The following is a 13558-nucleotide window of genomic DNA, read 5'->3' as shown; positions in this document are numbered from 1 at the left end:
TGTCATCTAATCTTTGACGAAGAGGACAAAAATATACACTGGGGAAAAGAATTTCTATTCAATAAGTGGTGTTGGCAAAACTGGATATCCACATGCAGAAGATTGAAACTAGATCCCCTCCTCTCACCTCTCACAAAAATCAACTCACAATGGATAACACAGACTTAAACCTAAGGCATGAAACCTTAAGAATTCTGGAAGAAAATGTTGGGAAGACTGTTTTAGACATCGGCCTAGGCAAAGAATTTATGAAGAAGACCACCAAAACAATCACAGCAGCAACAAAAATAAAGAAATGGGACCTGATCAAATTAAAAAGCTTCTGCACAGCCAAGGAAACTGTCATTAGAGTGAATAGACAACCTACAGAATGGGAGAAAATATTTGTTTTCTACACATCTGATAAAGAGCTGATAATAAGAATCTATATAGAACTTAAGAAAATCAACAAGAAAAAATCAAACAACTCCATCAATAAATGGGCAAAGGACACGAAGAGAAACTTTTAAAAGAAGACAGACTAATGGCCAGCAAATATAAAAAAAATGCTCAGCATCTCTAATGATTAGAGAAATGCAAATCAAAACTATAATGAGATATCACCTAAATCCAGTGAGAATGGCCCTTATCAAAAAGTCCCAAAACAACAAATGCTGGCATGGATGTGGAGAGATTGGAACACTCTTACACTGCTGGTAGGACTGCAAATTAGTACAACCCCTACGGAAAGTACTTGGAGATACTTCAAAGAGCTAATGATAGAAATACCATTTGATCCAGCAATCCCACTACTAGGCATCTAGCCAAAGGAAAAAAAGATATTCTATAATAATGACATCTGCAATGTTTACAGCAGCACAATTTACAATTGCAAAAATGTGGAAACAACCCAAGTGCCCATCAATACATGAGTGGATTAATAAAATGTATATGTATACCATGGAGTACTACTCAACTATAAAAAACAATGGTGAACTAGCACCTCCTGGATAGAGATTGGGCCCATCCTATGAAATGAGGTAACACGGGGAAGGAAAAACATGTACCACATGTACTCGCCATCAAATTGGTACTAACTTACCAACACTAAATTGTTCACGTGGTAGTAATACTCACTGGGTGCTAGTAGGGATGGGGTGGCGGGGTAAATTCACAACTAATGGAAGCGGAGCACACTGTATGGGGGAGGGACACACTTGTAGCCCTGGCTTGGGCAGGGCAAACAGCATTACATGTAACCAAAATGTTTGTACCCCTATAATATCCTGGAAAGAAAGAAAGAAAGAAAGAAAGAAAGAAAAGAAAGAAAGAAAGAAAGAAAGAAAGAAAGAAAGAAAGAAAGAAAGAAAGAAAGAAAGAAAGAAAGAAAAAGAAAGAAAGAAAGAAAGAAAGAAAAGAAAGAAAGAAAGAAAGAAAGAAAGAAAGAAAGAAAGAAAGAAAGAAAGAAAGAAAGAAAGAAAGAAAGAAAGAAAGAAAGAAAGAAACAACACTGTTCCAGACAAAATCTATCTGCCAAATAGATTCAACTGTCTGGACTAAGAAATCGTCAGTGATATTTGTTTATGCAAAATCACTTTCTGGCACTCTATACTTACCTTTTAGGTCTCAGTTCCAGTATAGATATTGCTAATCATATATCTAAACCTCTCAGTTTCGACAGTTGGAAATATTCAGATAGTGGCATACAATCATTTCTAGGGATCTGAAGGTATTATCTTACGTTATTCGGCAGGGTCACATCAGACATAACCTCAGATTCTGCATCGATGATGTGATATCCATCTGCTGAGCTGAAGAAAATCTTTAGTCTTTTTTCAGAGCCAACAGACAGGTCAACTGTCACTGGCTTATGACCAAGTGTTGGAAACACCTGTGAATATAAAACCAAATACGGCCAAAAGGCCAGAAATGACATTCTAACTAAGGCAAAATCCCCCATTCTTTTGCCAGATTTCCAGACTTCCAAAACCCAGGCGGATTTTTTTTTTTTAATGGCATATTGTATTTAGAGACCTATGTATTACAACTTTTCTTAGGTCCATTACTACAACAAAGAAATAATTATATTCAGGTTGTAAATATTGAGTTTCCCTTCAAAGGTCAAATTGGCTATGATCATAAGAGCCCTGCACTCAGTTTGCTGTCTTTAAGTTCCTTGCCTTGAGCTTCAGCAAATGAAGGAGCTCATCTGGTCTCTTAAACCGGTTCGCTGGATCAGCTGCCTGTATTTTTGCCAGTATTCGTATATAGGCTTCATAGGACATGTAGTCTCCTTCGGAGTCTGCTGACTGATCAATGCATACTTGGTAGGGAATGAAAAGGGCCAGACATGTTAACCTACCATAGACTAGGTGTACTCTAGGCTCCTATGGTTTCTAGTCCAAGGAAACAAAGGGACAAACAGGATTCACTGCCAAGATCCGGTCATGGTAGCGGACTGAGCATCACAGGATTCACCATATTGCAGTCGTGAAGTGGGATTCAAGAACTGGAGTGAGGACTTGGACCATGAACTGTGTATCAGGCTAGACAGAATGTTGGTACTTATCTCTTTGCTTTCCAGCTCCATACCAGGCAGCGCTGACCAATCAGCAGACACCCAAGAATAAACCCATATCCAAATACTGACAGCTGACCCAGGACCCAATTTAGGGAGATCAGATAAGTGATGTAATTTGTGTCAGGGCAGACCCAGACTGTATATGTAGTAGTCTGTGCTATTTATAAAAGAACACAGTTATTTTGCAAATAGACATGGAAAGACAGTTGTAAGAATTATCCCACCTTTATTGCATACATGTGATGTTTTGGCCTACAAAATATGCCATGTAAACAGATCCTGACCCAAGATACAAAAGTATTTCATGAATGAATACCTTGCTGGCTTTGATCAGGATGTGTCCCTATCGGTGCTTTGTAAAAACTTATCCATGGACCAACCAATTCAATATCACCTGAAACATTTGCTAAAAATATAGATTCCAAGGCCCCACTCCAGACCTACTAATTCAGCCTGGGGTTGGGTCTGAGATCTAAACTGTTAACAAATGCTCAGCTGATTCTGATGTATATCCCAGATTAGGAGCTACTGGACTTGAGAGAATGCTCCCAGTTTATTAATCAGCCCTCGTTACTATGGAGTAAATACAAAATAATTCAATTTAAGTGGAATTCTAAAGTATTATAAAGAAGTTACTCTATATTAAATAAAAACAGTCCCCACTTTATGAGATGTGATTTTAAAAAATCATCAGCAGCTTAATTGTTTGGGATACTAAATGGTTACCTTCAGTGGCTGATCCATAGAAGTTCAGTTAAACCATAATAAAGGTGGAAAGAATACTTTGTGAGCCTAACCACCACGCCTTGCAATAACTCTAGAAAGAAATGTGTTTAGAGTTCCAGCTTGGAAGGAATATAGACCCACCCAGTTCCTTCCCACCCTCACCTATTGTAGCCATGGTGACTGGAGCAAAGGCTTTTTCTTCCCTCTTCCTTCTTCCAGGAGCCTTAACTCTTCTACCTTTGTCACACCTTTTCTTACCTTCCCTCTGCTCTCCACCCCCCACTAAGAGAGAACAAGGACTTTCTGAGCTTCAGGGCATTGTGGGTGGAACCCAAAGCCTGGGTTTGAGCTCTAGAAGAGAAGGTCTTCATGTTGACTACAGGAATTGGAAGTGAGAAGCTGGTGGGGAGGTCCTGTAGGGGAGGGGTCAGGGATTTCCCTCACATTCTCCCTTGCTGTGGTGCCTGTGAAGTGTCTAGAAAAGGGCTAAATGATAATTATTGACATGGTATATTCAAATTACATTAATTGTAGAAGAATGGTATATACCTCTGCATCTGTATTCCAAAATAGTGTTCAGTTTACAATTTCTTCTTAAAAGAAAAACTGTATGGTCCAAAGGAAAAGGAGATTACTCACTTTAATAGCAGTGCTTTCATCAAATGACTTTGGTGCCCACGCATAAAGGTGAATTGATGATTTCAAAGCAATTGCAATATATGTTGTTTCTTCATGTTGGACTACAATGATAAAATACAAAGATGTAACAATGCCATGGAGTTAACAAGAACACTCAAATATTTGTATTTGTCATCAAAAATGTTATAACCACAATGTAAGAGCACAGACAGCAAATTTTTAGAGATGCTACTTGGTTACAATCTGATGCCCCCCAAAAGGTGGCAATATTACCATACAGTTTTATGGAGTGTATGCATCAGCCTTCAAGAGCACTCTAAATTTTGCACTGAAAACTACAGAACATTGATGAAAGAAATTAGAAAATATCTAAATGGAAAAAAATTTTCATGTTCATAGATGGGGTGTAGATTTAACATTGTTAAGATAGTAATACTATCCAAAGAAATCTCTATTGATTCAATGCAATCCCTATTAAAATCCCAATAGCCTTTTATACTAGAATTGGAAAAGCTGATCTTTGATTTCACATCGAATTGCAAGAGGCTCTGAATAGTCAAAACAATCTTGATAAAGAAAATCGAAGTTGCAGGACTCACACTTTCCAATTTCAAAACTTATTACAAGCTACAGTAATCAAAATAATATTATACTGACATAAGGATAGGCATATAGATCAATGGAATAGAATTGGGAGTTGACAAATAAATCCATACATCTATGGCCAATGGGGGTGCTATACCATTCAATAGGGAAATAATAGTCTTTTCAACAAATGGTGCTGGGACAACTGGATATCCACATGCAAAATAATGAAGTTGTATCCCAAATTTCACACCACATACAAAACGAATTCAAAATGGATTAAAGACCTAAATGTGAGAGCTAAAACAATAAAACTCTTGGAAGTAAATATAGGGATAAATCTTGATGACCTTGAATATGGCAATGGATTCTTATATTTGACACCAAAAGTATAAGCAACAAAAGGAAAAAAAAGATAAATCAGGTTTCATCAAAATTAAAAACTTTTGTGCATCAAAGGAAACCATCAAGAAAGTAAAAATGCAACCTACAGAATGGGAGAAAATATTTGCAAATTATATTCTGATAATAGTCTACCATACAAAATATTTAAAGAATGCTTACAACTCAACAGCAAAAGGATAAACAGACCAATTAAAAAATAGGAAAAGGGCTTGAATAGACATTTCTTCAAGGACAATATACAAATGGCCAGTAAACACATGAACATTAATCATGAGTGAAATGCAAATCAAAAATACAATGAGATCCCACTTTACACCCACTAGGATGGCTAGAATCAAAAGATAGACACCTACAAGTGTTCACAAGGGTACAGAGAAGATGGAGCTCTCATACATTACTGACGGCAATTTGAAATGGTGCAGCCACCTTGGAAAACAGTCTTAGAAGTACTATCCAAGACAAAAAGAAAACACATACCCACATACGAAGATGTGTGAAAATGTTCATAGTAGCAATATTTTTAATAGCCCATGAGTGGAAAGAGTGCAAATGTCCACCAAATGATATATGGATAAACAAAATGTGGTATATCCATACAATGCAATGCTATTCAACAATAAAAAGGAAGTAGTGATACATGTTATATATGTTACAACATGAATGGACCTTGAAAACACTATGCTAAGTAAAAGAAGTCTGTCACAAAAGACCATATAATGTATGGTTCCATTTATACTAATTGTCTAGAAGAGATAAATCTATAGAGAAAGAAAGTAGATCAAGGGTTACCTGGGACTGTGAGGCGAAGAGGTTAAGGGAAGACGGATGGGATGGGGTGTGACTGCTAATGGATATGGAGTTTCTTTGGGGGTGTGATTAAAATTAGATCATGGTGATGGTAGCACAACTCCATAAACATACTAAAAACCACTGAATTGTGTACTTAAATGGGTGCATCTTATGGTATGTAAATTATTTCAACAGGGCTATTTTTAAAGATAAAATAAAAAGCATAAAAAAGTATATACTCAGCTAGTCCTTCTGGTTCTTATGGAATTTGACAGATTTATACTTTGCACTAAAACTCCTCTTCCTTGGTTGGGTTATTGCTCCTGCAATCTCTAGCCAGACCCTCTCTCTATCCATCTATCTTACTCTCCCTCTCTATTTCCCTTTATCTGAGTCTAGCTTACTCTTTCATTTTCTTTTATATTGTTCACAAGTAGGTCAAAGGAGCATGATTAATAAACCCCCAACAAGCAAAGGAATTCTGTTAGGCAAACATTTCCTATATATTTAATATAGTGTAGTAATTGGTTCCAGTTCATTGTTTTGTGGATCATGGAAGGCAATGAAAATAGGAGGCAAGTATGATCTGTTGCTGTCCTCCTGTGTGAAGATGTTACTGTACCATCTGTCAGTGAGACAAATGGTTTTGGGTTATTCTGAGAGCTGGGGTAAATTGGAAAACTGAACTTAACTAGTCCATGCCCTTACTAAGAGCATAGATTTTCAAGATGACTACCTTTATATTAATAACTATGTCTTTTTTTATTTAAGCATATTATGGGGGTACAAATGTTTAGTTTACATGTGTTGCCTTCCCCTGCCTTCCCTCCCCCCCAGAGTCAAAGCATCAAGCGTGTCCATCCTCCAGATGGTGCACATCGTACTCATTATGTATGTATATACCCATCCCCTCCTCCCCCCTCCCATCTGCCTGCCGTCCTATAAATGTTATTCCTATATGTCCACTTAGGTGTTGTACTAAAAATGTACAAGTTAGTAGGAGATAGTTTTCCTATATAAACTCCTGGATTAACATCTAAGGATATCTTTCACCTCTGGAGATACCAAATTTGCATAAATGATTTGGAAAGAAGTAGTGAAAGTAGTGTATTTATTTAATGCTTAAGTTACCTGGGTACTCATTTTCCCCTTTAATGGTGTGTGTGTACATATGCACACCCATATGAAAACCTATCCTCAGAAAGCCACTTTATATGCAGAACAAAAATGGTCAGTCAGGATATAAATATCTGGTTGCAGTTCATATAATATGATTCTAGCTATCTCCCACCTATGCCACCAGTTCTGTCTGAAGGGGCAATTAAATGGAGAAGGAAACAAGCAAAAGAAGGCTAGGGTAGAGTGGGATTTGCTTCAGAAATAGAATAGAATGGGATGACATTACTTCACAGTTGTTGATAGCTACAGCAGGATTCCGAGTCCCTGTAGTTAAACCATTTCGCAGTGGATGGTTGTGAAGAGATAAGGGATATAAAAACATGCTAATTGGACAGAAAATATTTAGTGGTTATACTCATGAATATCAATAGTGGGAGCAAGAGTTAACAGGTTATAGAAGAATTTTCCTTTTGATTCATCATAAAGTTTCCTGGTCAGTATTAAGAGGATTCTATTTTATTGTTGTTCCAAAGAAAGAGAATATCCTATGAATCTCTGCAGGTTGGTGAAGATACATAAAGCCCATTTATGTGGTTGAAGCTATGTGCAAATTTGATAGCCCCAGAGGTGAAATATATCCATAAATGTTAACCTAGGGGTTTATAGAGGCAGGAAAAAAAATCGGTTTATTTGGAATATTCAGGGTGACTAGGAAGGGAAGAAAGGTGAGGAAATAAACCAAACTTAAGTTCAATAGCTATTTCAGTCAATCAGTATTTTCTCAAAAACAACCAAGATTGTATTAATAGCATAAAAGACCTGGATGATGTCACAATGAAATTCACTCATCTTTGTATTTGATGTCGCGAATTCTTTCCTTTCTCTGCTTTGACTTTTATAATTATGTACTTCACCAAATGAAAGGAAGCAAAATTTATATAGCTATAGTTAACATGACATATGACTTACGGACACTGAAGTGTTCACAGCCTGTCAACTTATCAATAGCTTTGCAAGCTTCTTCTGTCTTCAACATTTCCTCTTGCCTTTTCTTACTTTCTGGATCATTATTCAAAATCTTGTTCTTCAACCAACTCAGATGGTATACTCGAAGTCTGTTCTTATGGCCTGATAAATAAGAAAAAATATAGTATTTCAATTCAGTCTTTCTTTTCATATAGTAGAAGAACAAAAAAGTAAAAGTATTTTGCCTTTTTAACCAAATATTTTCATTAAAGTAAAAAGCATTTTTAACACATTAGTTGCCACATGAGTCACACTAGTTTTAAGCCCGGGGACCTCATAAAGTATATGTAACTCACTTCTTGGGAGCCACGAAAACTATTTTTCAAGTTGCATATAACTCATGCACAGAAAACAATGAAAGATAACAAATTTTTCGTTCAATTAGAAAGAATCATTTTGTTTTTGAAGTTTTTGTCCTATTTTTGTAATAAAACACCGTGGCCCACACTTTATTTTCTAGTGTGGCAGTCAATGTGTTAAAAAACTACATTGCATCAGAATCTTCTCTTCAGAGTTTGGAAATGTGATAACAAAGTCTATCTTAGTCTCTCACTTCCAAGAGATAGTCAAAGTCTCTACTAGCTATCTATGTACCTGTCTTAAGTGGATCTAAAATAATTCTTTGGGACATGATAAGACAGCCAACCACACAGGCAACAAAATTACAAATCCATTCATTTATACCTTGGCTTTTCATTATGTTATGACTCCTCTGAGGTGCAGAGTCCTAGAAGCTGCCGCAGCAGTGCATGTGTTTGAGAGGGATGTCTGAGTATGGACTGTTTAGGCATTCAGGGCCAGCAGAATGGGTCTTTTTGGGTTCTGTCTTTGCAGCATGCTTATAAAATAGTTGAATAGTTTTGTTATGTTTTTCCTCAACCCAATTTTCTTTCACATTAATTTCCTAATTGCAAATCCCATCAAATTCTTACAATTCAGATAGAACACGGGCCATTAAAATCACACATTTCTCTTCCTATCTAGTGGCCTTATATTCTTTTTTCTCTGTCACTTTTAGGGTTTATTATTTCAAGATTTCCAACAATAGGATTCGTATTTAGGTGACTGATATGTTTTTACATAACATTTTTGAAGCAGTACTAGGGTTCAGATATCTATGTCTATGACCATTTTCTTCTTAAATGGTAAAGTAAATTTGTGCTTCAAACTATTAAGCATCCTCCTACATTGAGGTTCTCAGTACTATTTGATATAAAAATAATCCACATTTGAGAGAAGCTCAAATATTAAAGAAGGGCACATTTGGGTTACAGAAAGCTGGATAAAAAGTAAAAAGTCTGTTAACCAGATATATAGTCTCTAAGCCACCCCAATGTTTTCAAAAAATAAATATTACTTCTGTGTGCCTCAATTATAAACCAATTGTCATAAAACATAATAAAAAAATTCATGAAGTCTGAGCATATACCTATAAAGAGTTTTCTCCTATAACCAAAACTTAATGCAAAGTTAATCATTTTAGGAATATACATCATGAATGTGCAATATGGCAATCTGCACATGAATTATACACACATATTATATTTTTGTAAAAATATATAAACTCATATAAATGGCTGTGATTAGCATCATTTTATTTGATCACCAAACTGTATTATTGTTTTTATTTTCCTCTCCTTTTGTCAGTCATCTTTTGTCTATAGTCAGTTTTAATACTAGTGCTTTCTTGGTACTAAGCCCTGCTTAGTAATCACAATCACTTTTAACACTCATTTATTTGATCTCTGGTATTCAAAGGTTCAGGCTTTGACTGATCAAAACTAAGAAATTCAACTACGGTGTGGGAAAAGTGTAGAGGTCTTTAGGTAATCCATTCTTCTTTTTCCCCCAAATTCTGTGGGTACAAATATTGTTAGGGTTACATATCTTGCCCCTGCCATTCTTGTTACTAACTCTATCTGTAGGCCCTTACAATAAGGCCTTGCCAGGGACAAGTCTCTTTTTAATTTGATTATTGTACACTTTGTTCTTCGTTCCTTGTAACACAACACAAGAAAAGTATTTGGTGGATGTTGGTATGATCTTGCGTGTATGAATGAATGAGAATTAGAGCTATGAAGTTTTAGGAGGCTATTCTGGAAAGAACCTGCAAGAATGCAAGTGGTGTGTTTTTTCCCATCACTGACCTAGGTCAGGTTCGTTACAATCAAAGGAAGTTAGTTTAAATTGTAAATAGATAAGAAAATACAAGTAGGAAAAGCTGGTGTCCCAATTAAAGGTTATATTTAAGGTGTCCTCCTACGAACACTTCCACCTGAGAAAGTCTTTAGCCCAGTTAGCAGCCTAATTAATCTGCATAATTACTCAGCTAATTTTAGTTCTGAAACAAACCTGAGATGGTAATCAGCAAATTGAGTGGCTCTACGACTTGAATCTGGCGGAATGGTCTTCGCTTTATAAGTTTAGTAATGTTTGCTTTCCCGCTTCTGTCCATCAGATACAGATTAGATCGTGTTCCCAACAGCAAGTTGACTCCTGTTCATACATAAAAAGAAAAGTGCTATATTAGCTCAGATTATTTTTTATAACTGCATTTATGTTACTATTTTTGCTATTCTGGTGTGCTGATCTATGTAAAGGTGACTTACTGATGCTAATGCTAACCATGGACTCTACCAACACAATAAATTTCATTTTAATACATAAAAATATAGAAGATAATTTCCTCTGGCAATATTCCACTAGCTGGTTTCTGGTGTGCCATCTCACAAATAGGACTTATATATAATCTTTTTACATACCCTTTAGTAGTGGCCCAAACTTTATCAAAATGAATCAACCTTTTTGAAAATTACCATTAAATATCCTTAGTCTAACACATACAAAGAGATCAATCAATTCAGCTAATTTCTCATTTCTAACCATAACTAAAGATTTTAATGTTTTTGAGATAACATGTAAATAATTGTTTTTAAAGTGGATAATTCTATGTTCACACATACATTAAAATTTTTACAGTTCCTATCGTACATGTATCTAAATTTATACACTCTCTTTTATTTGTTGGCTGGCTCTGTTTTGTTCAAATATAAGCACAAAGACCAAATAAGAGAACTGAAACCGAAGATAAAACTAAGGTTAAATTACAATTCAAACTACTGTGGCAGCTTTTCCCCATAAACTGACATAGGAAATAATCAGCCAAGTAATGTAACAGAGGGAAAAACTTCAGAGTCCTCATTTCACTTGGAGGCTATTTGTGCTCTGGGGGTATAAGGAAAGAAGACAAGTGTTTCTGTTTGCTTTCATTTTCCCACTCTATCCTTTACAAGTTCTCTAATTGATGGCCAATGGCAGGTTTAGAAACTGCACCTTCTTCTCACAAGGGAATCACGGAGGGAGGGTGAAGTACGGTCATTTTTTTTTTCTTTTTTTTTTAATTAATTTATTTTTTCAGCATATTATTGGGGTACGAATGTTAAGGTTATGTATATTGCCCTTGCCCCCCGCCCCTCTTGATTCAGAGCTTCAAGCGTGTCCATCCCCCAGCTGATGTACATTGCACTCATTATGTATGTATATACCCATCCCCTCCCCCTGACCTGCCCAACACCCGATAAATGTTATTCCTATATGTCCACTTAGGTGTTGATCAGTGAAACCAATCTGCTGGTGAGTACATGTGGTGCTTGTTTTTCCATTCTTGGGATACTTCACTTAGAATGGGTTCCAGCTCTATCCAGGAAAATACAAGAGGTGCTATATCACCATTGTTTCTTATAGCTGAGTAGTACTCCATGGTGTACATCTTACGGTCATTTTTTAATTAAAATCTTTCATTTTTCAAAATATAAAATCATAAGTTATAAAGACCAGTTATTAGACGTTAACTACATTTCTGGGTAGTTGCCCGACTGAAATATTTATGCTTTCTTGTTGTCTGGTACATTAAATTAGCAAAAATTCGAGATGATATTTTTTTCCTAAAGAATCCATATAATTAGAATCTCTGCTACCCTGTTCTATTTTTAATCTAAAACTCTGTCCCTTGTTTCCTCAAACATTAAGCAAAATCTATGAAATTGTAAGTCAGAGGTTGGCATTTACTTTAGATTTCTGCATCTTTGCATTCATTCATTCTGTTTCATTTATGATTCAGACTGGCTTGGGGTAAAATATTGTCTCAGCATTACCAATGTGGTTATAATTATTATGAAACAAATGACTGAAAAAAGTCTATCAAAGTTAAGACATTATATTAATAGAGGGAACTTTACAAATTTTCAAGACTTTTAAAAACACAATTCTGCAGAAATCTTTCTTGTAATACCTTATTAGGTATCATATGCCAGACACTACCCTAAATTAAAAATACTAAGCTTAAATTTTCATATAACCATAACCTAGTCCAGTTTTATATGTTGGCCAAGTTAATTCAGGTTAAAAAAACATGGAGTAAAAAGGTGGGAACACCAATTCAAACATCAAACTGCACTGAGTGAAAAAAATCAGCAAAACCAATTCTGAGCAAATTAATGTAAATATATTTTTATTTGAATTAATGATTTGGTAATAGTGAACAAATGTTTTATTTCTATGATTTTCATAGAAACCTATGAAACCTACATAGATGAAAATATATTCTTTTAAACAACTTAGTTTTAGGAAATCAAACTCACCCCATAATGAACCACAGCAGATCTCAGAAGTAAATTCCTTCTCATACATGTGGATTAGTGGTTTTTTGTACTCTGTGGATACATAAACTGGGTTAACATTGACTTCAGAAGGTTGGTTAGATGATTCCTCAGGCATTTCCTCGAATCCAGAACATACTGCAAAGAAATAAGGTGAAAAAACTGAAATTTCTAGTCTGTACACCGTATGTGCTTAAGTGTTTCTACAATTGAGACACAGATTAGACATACTCCTGTTCCTTCATTGTATTTAACTTTCATTTATTATTTCAGTAATTTCTAAACCATCCCATAACACAAATTCTGATGGTTAAAATACATTGCTGAATACGAATATATTTTAAGTTACTGTGACTAGAACACACAAACATCCAGATTAGGCACTCAATTTCTCAATTGTAGCTCAAATTTAGGTCCCATAAATATTTAGCGAAGAGTAGACTTTTTAAAAAGCATATATCAATCTGAATTTTGTCAACTAAATATCAGAATGATTTGATTCCTATCTGATCATGAACCAGTGGTTAAATACTATTTAATATGTGAACAGCTAGCAGCACTTAGAGATTGTATTAAGCACACTCACAGGTGGCACTGGCAAAGTCAGTATCAGTAACCCTTCCAGAATCTTTGGAAGGAGATGAATTGAAGGCAGAAAAATCTGATTGTATTGATAATTCCAATATGTCCTCATTAGCATTTCCATCAGCAGGTGCTGCATTTGAAGCCTCACTTCTGTCACCTGGCTCCTAAAAGAAGATTGAAAAACAATTTTTATTTTATTAGGAGGTCGGCATTGGGAGAAATATTCCTAGGGGTCATTTGAGAAAGAAAATGCAGGATTTGTAATTTCTACATTCTTATGAAATCCACAATTTACTAGAAAAACTCAACAATTTCATCAGAAGAGACAGAACTAACCTATTACTGAGACCACTGGTATCAGAGGAAAAATGCAAGGAACCCGAAGTCCCTAACTGTACAATATGGGGCCTAACATTTGTGGAATTTTTACCGTGTACCAAGTACTATGCTAGGTATCTTATTTACA

General features: G+C 35.6%; 1 protein-coding gene across 2 annotated transcripts in view; it reads right to left on the bottom strand.

Annotated features, from left to right (window-relative positions):
* NRK (Nik related kinase) overlaps positions 1–13558 on the bottom strand; it is a 127757-nt gene that overhangs the window by 11601 nt on the left and 102598 nt on the right. The window contains exons 20-26 of one of the 2 annotated variants that reach the window (XM_075999093.1): positions 13094–13256; positions 12490–12645; positions 10202–10345; positions 7793–7951; positions 3922–4026; positions 2160–2302; positions 1721–1870 (exon numbers count right to left, since the gene is read on the bottom strand). In XM_075999093.1, the coding sequence (XP_075855208.1) occupies positions 1721–1870; positions 2160–2302; positions 3922–4026; positions 7793–7951; positions 10202–10345; positions 12490–12645; positions 13094–13256 (1020 nt within the window). The remainder of the gene's footprint in view (positions 1–1720; positions 1871–2159; positions 2303–3921; positions 4027–7792; positions 7952–10201; positions 10346–12489; positions 12646–13093; positions 13257–13558) is intronic. The other variant, XM_012787207.3, reaches the window with a different exon arrangement.

The sequence above is a fragment of the Microcebus murinus genome, chromosome X, assembly GCF_040939455.1.
Source record: "Microcebus murinus isolate Inina chromosome X, M.murinus_Inina_mat1.0, whole genome shotgun sequence".
Taxonomy (NCBI): Eukaryota; Metazoa; Chordata; class Mammalia; order Primates; family Cheirogaleidae; genus Microcebus; species Microcebus murinus.
The sequence above is the reverse complement of the archived record's forward strand: the minus strand, read 5'-3'. Positions and strand labels throughout refer to the sequence as shown.